At 41.9% G+C, this 12,886-nt stretch overlaps 1 protein-coding gene across 1 annotated transcript in view; it reads right to left on the reverse strand.

Moving 5' to 3' along the window:
• Positions 1 to 200: 200 nt before the first annotated feature.
• The window catches only part of LOC142657923 (flavin-containing monooxygenase 5-like), an 87,961-nt gene continuing 75,275 nt past the window's right edge, over positions 201 to 12,886 (reverse strand). Inside the window, exons 7-9 of the mRNA XM_075833465.1 lie at positions 4,570 to 4,925; positions 3,367 to 3,439; positions 201 to 1,588 (exon numbers count right to left, since the gene is read on the reverse strand). Of these exons, the coding sequence (XP_075689580.1) occupies positions 1,243 to 1,588; positions 3,367 to 3,439; positions 4,570 to 4,925 (775 nt within the window). The 3' untranslated portion in view covers positions 201 to 1,242. The remainder of the gene's footprint in view (positions 1,589 to 3,366; positions 3,440 to 4,569; positions 4,926 to 12,886) is intronic.

The raw sequence follows: 12,886 nt of genomic DNA on the forward strand, positions 1-12,886 counted from the left end.
ATTTGTACGGGACAACATCAAAATAATAAAAAAATAATCCACAAGAATAAGGACTGTCATGCAGTAATCATGTGCCTCAATGTAATGTGTGCTCTATAAACCTAATACATGGAAGACCTACCTTTCACACACATTAAGGCCACATACACAAGACCGTGATTACGGGCACGGCCGTGTGTATGTCGCCTTAAACAATAATATAAAAAAAAAATCTTTATTACGTTCTGCAGTGGTTTACAAAACATATCGCAACACTTTTATACAATATGATATAATTGTTTTTGTTTCTACTGTTAGGCTCTATTCACACTGCTGGATCCATTTTCAAATGTATATTGGTAAATCCTGACAGACCCCATTCTTTTAAATGCGGTTTGTTGGGGTCTTGCCATCAAAAATACTGGAGAGGCCAATGACCACCTAACCTAACTAAGAACAATTCCAGATGTCAATATCAGAGTTGAAAAAGCATAAACTATAAAATAATATAAAGAATATTATGGACACATGAAATAATTGAATCAATTAAAAACACAGGTGTAGACAGCAAGATGTTGATCACTGTATTTTGTGCCTGCTAGACCACATAGCTGTTTTCAGTCAAAAAAAAAATCTACGAACATTGCCAATAGTTGACACAGAAACTGCTACTGAGATTTAAAGTACAAATTCAGTTTTGACAAATATTCAACATTTTTTTTATTTTAAGAAATGAGTTATAGAATTATCATTATGATCTTATTTTCACGTAAAATCTTGACATTGTTGTCTGTTCAGCTTAATAATGATTCTTTATAAGGCATGCTTCTATTAAATTCCGTTTGCTCATTCTACTAGGCTCTGTTCATACTAAATTTGGCGTATTCTTCAAAAAAATCTCTGAACATATGCTGTATAAGTTTTGTAGGATGACTATGTTTTTCAATACAGTAGAAAAGAAAGGTTTACCAACGTATATCGGCTGTTTGTATATGCCAAAACAAACTCTTTCTCTTACGTCAGGCTTATTGTACCCTATGGAGACATTCCGCATTTAATTTTTCCTGCTGTATACCCCAAATGTGCACTACATAAATATGGTGTGAACACAGCCTTAAATGTACTAAAGTAATGTTGCAACATCATTTTATTACTGGAAAAATCTCTTTCTTTTATAAGTAGTTTCTATTATACTGTAGCTTAATCACCCTTAGATAAACATGAAGATTTTTGAGGTTACATGTAGTGTATATATTAAACCACTTAAAAGTTTAGGATAAGAGCTGCCAAAACAATAAAAACTGCACAGACTTTCAGTATCAGTGGAATAGACCGGTCTACAGTGCTATTTTCAAGAATACGGGTCTTGGTTGGCTTTATAATACGTTTCCACTGAGTCAGGATGGCCTCCCTGGCCCCACTCCACTTCCCCGGTCCTGTAAGACGATACTGGTAAGGAGTACAAGGTCCAAAAAACACCTGCGCAGCCAAGCGAGGATCTGTAAGAAATATTCTGAATAGATTTGGCTTTACACCAGCAAGTGTAGCGAGTTCATCCATATACTCCACATAATCCACTTGTAAAGTATGACGCGGACTTTCCACATAGCTTAAAGGAAAGAAAGTTAGGAATGTTTTAATATATAGAAGATATTTTATAAAACATCTTTATGTAACAACCAGAATAAATCACTGGATCAACTACTTATCTCTGGCAATCTAATACACAAGAGTTATATCTTTCAAGAAAGTGGCTTATCAAGTCAGTGTTCAATTATACTATTCAAACTCGCTTCTCCACTAGAAAAGATCCATAGCCATCCTCTTATAACCCACTTTAGGTCCACAGATCCCCATATTTGATGTACTGCAGCCCTAGAACTTGTAGACTATTAATGACCACACACAGTTGAGCAATTTTTTTGAGAATACGAATTTTGCAGGTATTTTTATATATATATATATATATATATATATATGTAGTAAGGTTTTGTTAGTAATACATGAGCTTTTATTTTTGTTCATTCTTTTTTTCGAGGCGTTATTAAGGGTAAAATGTAAAAAAAAAGTGTTTTTAATTTATTTATTTTTTACATTTTAATAGCAAAAATGTACAGTTAAATTAATTCTTAAAAAGGGTCCCCCTTTCCAGTATGGTCATTTTTATCGCTGGGACGAAAACGAAAAGTGAGCAGTGTATATTGTGTGCACAGAGCTCATTGAGCATCATGTATTCAGCAATTTTGAAAACAGACGCAATGCCTTTCATACATGGCCATGCAGAGAGTTATTATATTTGACCAGTGCAATATTTAAAGATGTTGGGCTTCCGCAATTGGTGTCTGTTCCCACAGCACAGTTTGTGTTTGGCAGTTTGGTGGTAAGCAGTGCTATACGGTGCTTTTATAATTATTTGCTGTGTAGATATTTTTATATATTCTACATTATTTACACATTTTTCTATCTCAACCTAAATAATCAATTAGTGAGCATTGCTCTTTTCAGCAGCACCTTGCTTGGCATATAGAGGGGGTACTAATCAAAGGAACCCCTCTATATTGCCTCCATATATTCTAATATGCCTAATAGAGCATATCGGAAAGCTTAGTCCATAATAGACAAACCCTTTTAAAGAGGTATTCCCAACTTAGACATCTATAACATATCCACGGAATATGCCATAAATGTCTGATAGATATGGGCCCCTGCTCTGGGACTCGCACCTATCTTGAGAACGGCGGACACCCAACCCCACCCTGCCTGGTGAGACAGCCACGCAGTCCAGGACTAAATGGAAAGGTGGCCGCGCATGTGTGATGCTCTCCCCATTGATTCCTATAAAAGTTACGGAAATAACTGCGCCCGCTTGGGCTACAGAAAGTATATTGGAAAATTGTGAAAGCTCATTTCCTCATTATACAATGAAAAAGCTTTATTTGCTGAAACCGTAATACCTCTTTAGGGTCGGCATTAGTGGTGTATGATCCCTGTGGTCGTACAGGGTGCAGTATTATTTCAAAATTGTATATCACTGTTATTAGATTACTTTATATGAGAAACTGTTATTTAGTCACTGTATGTTGGTATTATTTGAGCATTCCATGTAGTACTTACAATGAGTAGCACTGTACATTACATTACTTTTGCAATGAATGTTTGTGGTGGCACTGCATAGCATTGTAATCTAGGCAACTGTATTTGGCCAATGTATGACACTTATTTGGGCACCATACGGTCTGGTGCTTATAATTAGTCACTGAGTGGTATAGTTATTTGCACACTCTATAACTGTACACCATATAGAGTGGGGGAGCACCAATAGTAGGCACTGCACAGGGCATCCATCGATATAAGACTACTTTTATGTGCAATAACTTAAGAACATACCGGTTGGACATTTTGTACTGTTTCTGTAATATATCTATGGTCATGCTTTCTTTATCTGGTAATTGTACCAAACCTATAAAATGAAAATAAATGGTCAGATAAATTAAATAACATGACAAAAATTTTGCACTGAAGTATGCATTACATATTCATATTAAACCCTTTTGAAACAAGTGAAATTATATATAATATATATATACATCTACATCTAATCAGCGAAATATTACGCCAAAATAAATCACAAAAGAATTGGTCTATAAACAATTTAAGCATTGTTGACTGATAATTATGAAAAAACTTATTACACATTGTCCTCTGTAGTCTACAAACCCTCATCAAGAAACTGCAATTAAGTCAGCTATAGACATTAGGCCTCATGCACACGAACTTGCTTTTGCGACCGCAATTCCTCCGAAAATCCAGGGGAGAATTGCGGCCCCATTCATTCCTATGGGGCCATACACACGACCGTGGTTTCCACGGTCCGTGCATGGCCCAGGAGCCCGAACCGCAGAAAGAACGGACGTCTTATTACGGCTGTGCTCTGCGGTCCGGGCTCATTGAAAATAATGGGCACGGCGATGTGTATGGCCCGCGATTTGTGGGTGGCTCGCGGCTGTCACTCCGTGGCCGGCCGACCTGAAATTTTCAATATTATAGTTGAGTAGTTGGTTTCTTGGATGAAACTAGACTAATTCATGGTTACCAGTCAAAAGAAGTGTTTATTTTGGCCAATATTTATACCATTCTTTATGTTCAGTGCTAGAGAAATATTTAGTGTAAGGGCTTATTCACACGAACGTTGAATACGTCCATGTGACGGCCGTTAAAACAACGGCCGTCACACGGACGCATGTATTTCAATGGGGCCGTTCACACGGCCGTTGTTTCAATGGACCGTATAAAGGGTCCATTGAAAAGTAGAACATGTCCTATTTTCTTCCGTTTTCACGTATCCCTCGATAGACTCAAGTCTTTGAGGATCCGTAAAAACGGGTCCCACACAGGTGAAACTTGGACGTGAAAAACTGCAGTTTTTCACGTCCGAGTTTCCCCACATTCGTTTGAATAAGTCCTAAGACTATCCTTTAGTTATCTTTATGTACCTTAATTGAGAGAATATTACTCTTTATTGATGATAGAAACAGCTAGTAATACCAACATTCTACAATAGGCACTAAAGTGTATTGTATTGGTTAATACCTTTAAAAACTTGTGTCGCCAGACGAGACTGAAGCTCAGAGATTGGCATGATGGCACCAATTGGCTGAATGAGTCCCACTACCGCTAGTGTGTGTTTTTCCAAATGATAAGGAAACATAGATTTGTATAAGGAAATCTTGTTCCTCTTAACACTGATTACAGTTTCTTCACAAAATGGGAAAGAAAAACTGTATCCTGTAGCAAAGATGACTGCATCAATATTTTCCTCTTTTGTCCCATCTTCAAAGATGACACCAGTATCTGTAAACTCCTTGACATTTGGCCTAATTTGTACATGTCCAGACATGATGCGATTTGGAAGGTCATCATTGACTGTTGGATGTTGGCTATTATATCTGTGAAAGAAAAATAGAATGTTCTTCACATATTTAAAGGTTATGTACACCTTTGAAATCTTTATTTTTTTGTTTTATTTTTTTTAAATAAAAATGTCTATTGGTGTGTTTGATACAACTTTCTAAATACTTTTTATTAAAGATTATTTTTACTTTTTGAGATACAGCTGCTTTGTATCCTATATAAAGAGCAGCTATATCTTGCACTAAGTTATGAACTTAGATGTGATCGGTTAGGCTGGATTCACACAAGGTCATTACGTCCGTAATTGATGGACGTATTTCGGCCGCAAGTCCTGGACCGAACACAGTGCATGGAGCCGGGCTCTTAGCATCATAGTTATGTACGACGCTAGGAGTCCCTGCCTCGCTGCCGGACAAGTGTCCAGTACTGTAATCATGTTTTCAGTATGGGACAGTTGTCCGGCAGCGAGGCAGGGACTCCTAGCATCGTATATAAGTATGATGCTAGGAGCCCAGCTCCCTGCACTGTGTTCGGTCTGGGGCTTGCGGCCGAAATACGTCCGTCAATTACGGACGTAATTACCTCGTATGAATCCAGCCTAACAGCTCAATCCTGCTTGTCAGAGAACCCATCAGTCCCGCTAACGGATAAAGGTTTCAGGGCTAGATACAGCAGCTATATATCAAAAAGTAAAATGTATTTTTAATAAAATGTATTTAGAAAGCTGTACCAAACATACTGAAAGCCTATATTGACATGACATACAGCCTATCTGTATCGCTATTCCTAGACAAAGGCCAAAAAACTTTTATACGTTGTTTTTGAAACTATATTACATAGTTACATAGTTACATAGTTACATAGTTAGTACGGCTGAAAAAAGACACATGTCCATCAAGTTCAACCAAGGGAAGGGAAAAGGGAAGGAAAAATTTCTACACATAGGAGCTAATATTTTTTTGTTCTAGGAAATTATCTAACCCTTTTTTAAAGCCATCTACTGTCCCTGCTGTGACCAGCTCCTGCGGTAGGCTATTCCATAAATTCACCGTTCTTACTGTAAAGAAGCCTTGTCGCCTCTGCAGCTTGAACCTTTTTTTCTCCAGACGGAGGGAGTGCCCCCTTGTTTTTTGAGCGGGTTTTACAAGGAACAGGATATCACCATATTTTTTGTATGTGCCATTAATATATTTATATAAGTTAATCATGTCCCCCCTTAGTCGTCTTTTTTCAAGGCTAAATAGGTTTAATTCTTTCAATCTTTCCTCATAACTTAAATTCTCCATGCCCCTTATTAGCTTCGTTGCTCTTCTTTGTATTTTTTCCAACTCCAGGGCATCCTTTCTATGAACTGGAGCCCAGAACTGAACTGCATATTCTAGATGGGGCCTCACTAATGCTTTGTAAAGTGGCAATATTACATCCCTGTCCCGCGAGTCCATGCCTCTTTTAATACACGACAATATCTTGCTGGCCTTTGAAGCAGCTGATTGACACTGCATGCTGTTATTGAGTTTATGATTTACAAGAACACCCAGATCCTTCTCAACAAGTGAATCCGCCAGTGTAGCGCCCCCTAGGACATATGATGCATGCAGGTTGTTGGTACCCAGATGCATAACTTTACATTTATCTACATTAAACTTCATTTGCCAAGTGGACGCCCAAACACTTAGTTTGTTTAAATCTGCCTGCAATTCACAAACATCTTCCATAGTCTGAACTATATTACATAGCTTGGTGTCATCTGCAAAAATAGAAATAGTGCTATTAATCCCATCCTCTATATCATTAATAAATAAGTTGAATAATAGTGGTCCCAGCACTGAACCCTGGGGTACACCACTTATAACCGGTGACCATTCAGAGAAGGAATCATTGACCACAACTCTCTGGATACGGTCCTTGAGCCAATTCTCAATCCAATTACAAACTATATTTTCTAAACCTATAGTCCTTAATTTACCCATTAGGCGTCTATGGGGGACAGTGTCAAATGCCTTTGCAAAGTCCAAAAACGCTAAATCCACAGCGGCCCCTCTGTCTAGACTTCTGCTCACCTCTTCATAAAAACAGATTAGGTTAGTTTGACAACTTCTGTCCTTAGTAAAACCGTGCTGGCTGTCACTTATAATGCTATTTATTGTCACATAATCCTGTATATAGTCAATCAATAGCCCCTCAAACATTTTCCCCACGATGGATGTTAAGCTTACTGGTCTATAATTACCCGGGGAAGACCTAGAGCCCTTTTTGAAAATAGGCACCACATTTGCCCTGCGCCAGTCCCTTGGCACTATACCAGTCACTAGAGATTCTCTGAATATTATGAAAAGGGGGACAGAAATAACTGAACTAAGCTCTTTAAGAATTCTAGGGTGTAACCCATCTGGTCCCGGAGCCTTGTGCACATTTATTTTATTTAATTTAGCTTGGACCATCTCTACATTCATCCAATTCAGTATATCAACTGATATATTAACAGCACTGGCACCGGCTACATCAGCTGCTCCTTCTTCAGTTGTATATACAGAGCTAAAGAACCCATTTAGTAACTCTGCCTTCTCTTGATCCCCTGTGATCAACTCCCCATTACCATTATCTAGGGGTCCTACATGTTCAGACCTTGGCTTTTTTGCATTTATATGCTTGAAGAATTTTTTAGGATTTGTTTTACTATCCTTGGCCACCTGCCTTTCATTTTGTATTTTTGCTAATTTTATTACATTTTTACAGATTTTATTAAGCTCTTTATATTTTACAAAGGCTACAGCTGTACCCTCAGATTTGTATTTTTTAAATGCCCTTTTTTTGTCATGTATTGCCCCTTTCACAGAATGTGTAAGCCATGTGGGGTTTAATTTGAGTCGTTTATACTTATTACCTGTAGGAATAAATTTTGCACTATAATAACTCAAAGTAGATTTGAAAATCTCCCATTTATCATTTGTTCCATTATTTGACATTAGTTCTTCCCAGTCCATATCCTGAATTGCAGCCCTCATCCTGGGGAAATTGGCTTTCTTAAAATTAAATGTTTTTGCCCTCCCAGCCTGCGTTTGTTTTTTACAGTATAGGTAAAATGTAACTATATTGTGATCACTGTTACCGAGGTTTTCACGAACATTGACATTCCCAACAAGATCTCCATTATTAGAAATGACCAGATCCAACAGAGCTTCTCCTCTAGTCGGGTCTTCCACAAACTGGCCCATAAAATTTTCCTGCAACAGGTTGAGGAAATGTCTCCCCTTTGCAGTTGAAGCCGAACCATGACACCAATTAATATCCCGGAAATTAAAATCTCCCATTATCACTACAGTACCCGCCTGTGCAGCCCGCTCCATCTGTTTATATAGCTGAACTTCCATCTCCTCAGTTATATTGGGGGGTCTATAGATTACACCAAAAGTAATTTTTTCAGTGTTTACCTCCCTTTCTAGTTCCACCCACAAGGTTTCAACCTCCTCACAGTCTTCACCCACTATTGTCTCTTTCACACTCGCCTTCATATCACTTCTCACATACAGACATACACCACCACCTTTCCTATTTGTCCTGTCTTTACGAAAAAGTGTAAAACCCTGTAGATTTACAGCCCAGTCATGTGGAGAGTCCAGCCATGTTTCAGCAACACCAACTATATCTATATTTTCTTCCAGTATCAAGGCCTCCAGCTCCCCCATTTTACTTGCTAGACTTCTGGCATTTGTGAACATACACTTTAACTTGCCTGTCAGTTTTTCACTTTTATTATCAGAAATGTGATTTGACATTAATCGGTCCTTTTTATTTACACTGATGTTTTGTAACGAAAGGATCTCCTTATCCTGTTGTCTAGTCCTCTCCCCACATTCTGTTTCTCCCCCCACCAATATAGTCTGACCCCTCTCTAACCTGGCTACCCCTTTTTTTTCTACATTGACCTCCCTCCTCAGCCCTAGTTTAAATACTCCGCCACCCCAGCTAGAATTCTCTCCCCCAGCACAGCGGACCCCCTTCCATTTAGGTGCAAATCATCTGCAGAATACAGTTTGTACCCCAATGAAAAGTCAGCCCAGTGCTCTAGGAACCCAAATCCTTCTCCTCTACACCAAGACTTCAGCCATGCATTTAACTCCCTAAGCTCCCGCTGTCTTTCCTGTGATGCGCATGGCACAGGCAGTATTCCTGAGAATACAACCTTGGAGGTCCTTCCCTTCAGCTTGTAGCCTAGTTCTTTAAAATTATTCTTAAGGCTCCTCCACCTACCATTTATTCTGTCGTTGGTACCGACATGGACCACGACAGCTGGATCATCACCAGCCCCTCACAGCAATTTGTCCACCCGTTCCACCACATGCCGAACCCTGGCACCAGGGAGACAGCAAACCATTCGGTTGAGGTGGTCTTGGCGACAAATATCATAAAGGCTTTATTGTCCAGTAGTATTTCAAAATGCACCTTGGGGTATATGAATAGCGCTCTGAGTACATTAATATCAATTTAATGCCTCTCAAACCTGGGTCCTAGACATTTTAACTGGCAGGGTGAAGGGGCAGAGTCACCTATGTTTCCATAAGGGTATGTTCACACGCAGTGACCAAAAAAGTCTGAAAATACGGAGCTGTTTTCAGGCGAAAACAGCTCCTGATTTTCAGACGTTTTTGTAGCAACTCGCGTTTTTCGCTGCGTATTTTATGGCCGTTTATGGCCGTTATTGGAGTCAATGAAAAACGGCTCCAAAAACGTCCCAAGAAGTGACATGCACTTCTTTTTCGCAGGCGTCTTTTTACGCGCCGTATTTTGACAGCGACGCGTAAAATAACCCCTCGTAGGAACAGAACACCGTAAAACCCATTGAAAGCAATGGGCATATGTTTGTAGGCGTAAGGGAGCCATTTTTTCAGGCGTAATTCGAGGCGTAAAACGCCCGAATTACGTCTGAAAACACTGCGTGTGAACATACCCTTATACAACTTATACCTTGAGTCCCTTTCTTTTATTTTTCATTTATATCTCCACTGTCTTATTTTCCTTGGTTTCTCTACATATTGCAGTCCTCTACTATCTAGTGATCTTCAGCAAACATCCTCTTGATAATTTATCTGTTTGCCTCTCACACTGGCTCCTGTGACATATCCATACTCCTTATCAAGGCACTGGAGGCACTAAAGTTCAAGTGCCTGGGACGGCACCTGAAAAACTTTATTTGTTTACATTTTTTTTTCTACCTCTCCAACGGCTGGACTTCCAATTTCTTTGTGGGGGAGGAGTTTTCAGACGTGGGTGTAATGGCAGGAAGGAGGTGAAGGGAACAAGTGAGCCCTAATCTACCCACCGCCCTGTCCCTGCCTACTTGCAACGACCCGCCCTAGGCGACAGGGTACAACTTGGCAGCGGTCCCTACGCTGTCTAAGTGCAAGGGAGTACAAACAGGGAACACGCAAGGGAAGGGGCAGTAGCCCACGGAACGCCGCGAGGAAACGGAGCGGTGAATGAGACAGTCAGGATCAGGATGTAGTGGAGTATACCAATGAGAGCATGGAGCAGGAAGCAAGCCAGGGGCAAAGCGAAGCAGGATAGCGGAACTGAAGCAAGGCAGAAGCACGGCAGAAGCAGGCTGGAGCAAGGCAGCAGTGGGGCCAGGAATCCAAGAAGAATAACAAGCACTGAGGAAGAGAACACGGCAGGTATAAATGGACAGGGGGCGGAGCTAACTCCGACTGACCAGGCCGCGATAGGCTCTCCCACTCCTGAACCTGCCACCCTGGTTGGTGGGAGCCGGTGTCAGTCTAAGAGGTCTGGCCTCAGGTGTCGACTGATTAATCCCGGGAGTATACACAGACGTAGTACCTGGCAGATCCTTTACAGTACTCCCCCTTTTATGAGGGGCCACCGGACCCTTACTAAGAGGACCCGGTTTAGTGGGGAAGAGAAGGTGGAACCTCCTGATCAATACCCCAGCGTGAACATCACGAGCAGGTACCCAAGTCCTCTCCTCCGGCCCGTATCCTCTCCAATGGACCAGGTACTGGAGGGAGCCCTGGATGATCCTACTGTCCATAATCTTGGCCACCTCGAATTCCACCCCCTCAGGGGTGAGAACGGGAACAGGAGGTTTCCTCGAGGGGGACCAGGACGGGGAGCAGCGTTTAAGGAGGGAGGCATGGAAGACGTCATGTATGCGAAAGGATGGGGGCAGCTCCAGACGGAATGATACAGGGTTGAGGACTTCAATGATCTTATAAGGTCCAATAAATCGGGGAGCAAACTTCCTGGACGGGACCTTAAGGCGCAAGTTCCTGGACGACAACCAGACCAGATCCCCGATGACAAACCGGGGGTTAGCAGAACGTCTACTATCAGCCTGAATCTTTTGTACGCTATGGGACGCCTCTAGGTTCTTCTGAACCTGGGCCCAGACTGTGCACAGTTCCCGATGAACGTCCTCTACCTCGGGATTATTGGAACAACCAGGAGAAATGGAGGAGAACCTTGGGTTAAACCCGAAATTACAGAAAAACGGGGAGACCCCTGACGAGTTACTGACCCGGTTATTCAGGGAAAATTCGGCAAGGGGAAGGAATGAGACCCAATCAAATTGACAGTCAGAGATGAAACACCTTAAATATTGTTCCAGGGATTGGTTAGTCCTTTCCGTTTGGCCATTAGTTTCGGGATGGAAGGCGGAGGAGAAGGACAGATCAATCTCCAACTTTTTACAAAAGGCTCTCCAAAATAAGGAAACAAATTGTACCCCTCTGTCAGAAACTATATTGACTGGGGCCCCATGGAGACGCAGAATGTGTTTAACAAACAAAGAAGCTAACGTCTTGGCGTTAGGTAGTTTCTTAAGGGGCACAAAGTGGCACATCTTGCTGAAGCGGTCTACTACCACCCACACCACCGACTTGCCCTGAGATGGAGGCAAATTGGTGATAAAATCCATGGAGATATGGGTCCAAGGTCTCTGGGGAATGGGCAAGGAACGTAGTAAGCCCGCAGGTCGGGACCTAGGGGTCTTGGACCTAGCACAAACCTCACAAGCGGCGACGTAAGCCCTAACGTCTTTAGGCAACCCAGGCCACCAATAGTTTCTGGTAATGAGGTGTTTGGTACCCAAGATGCCAGGATGACCAGATAGTGCGGAGTCATGGTTTTCCCTGAGTACCCTTAGCCGGTATTGCAGGGGGACAAACAGTTTGTCCCCAGGGAGGTTCCCGGGAGCTGCACCTTGATCAGCCGCGATGTCAGAAGCTAAATCAGAATCAGTGGCAGAAACGATTATACCAGGGGGTAAAATACAAGCAGGATCCTTCTCGGAAGGAGGATTGGCCATGAAACTACGTGACAGTGCATCAGCCTTAATATTTTTGGACCCAGCCCTATAGGTAACCAAGAAATTAAATCTGGTAAAGAATAGTGCCCAACGAGCTTGTCTAGGATTAAGCCTCCGGGCAGATTCTAGGAAAACCAGATTCTTGTGGTCAGTAAGGACCGTTACCTGGTGTCTGGCCCCCTCCAGGAAGTGACGCCACTCTTCAAAAGCCCATTTAATGGCTAAAAGTTTGCGGTTGCCAATATCATAGTTACTCTCCGTGGGCGAAAACTTCCTAGAGAAGTAAGCACAGGGGCGGAGATGGGTGAGGGAGCTGGTACCCTGGGACAAGACGGCCCCCACTCCCACCTCGGATGCGTCAACCTCCACAATAAATGGCTCCCTTTGGTTGGGCTGAACCAGCACCGGGGCCGAGATAAAGCACTTCTTGAGGGTCTCAAAAGCCTGGACGGCCTCAGGGGGCCAATGGAGGACATCGGCACCCTTGCGAGTAAGGTCCGTAAGAGGCTTAGCGACGACCGAGAAGTTGGCAATAAATCTCCTGTAATAGTTAGCAAACCCCAAAAAACACTGTAGCGCCTTCAGGGAGGCAGGTTGGACCCATTCCGCCACAGCCTGAACCTTGGCAGGGACCATACGGAATTCATGAGGAGTGAAGATTTGACCTAAAAATGG

Source organism: Rhinoderma darwinii, chromosome 7, assembly GCF_050947455.1.
Source record: "Rhinoderma darwinii isolate aRhiDar2 chromosome 7, aRhiDar2.hap1, whole genome shotgun sequence".
Classification (NCBI taxonomy): Eukaryota; Metazoa; Chordata; class Amphibia; order Anura; family Rhinodermatidae; genus Rhinoderma; species Rhinoderma darwinii.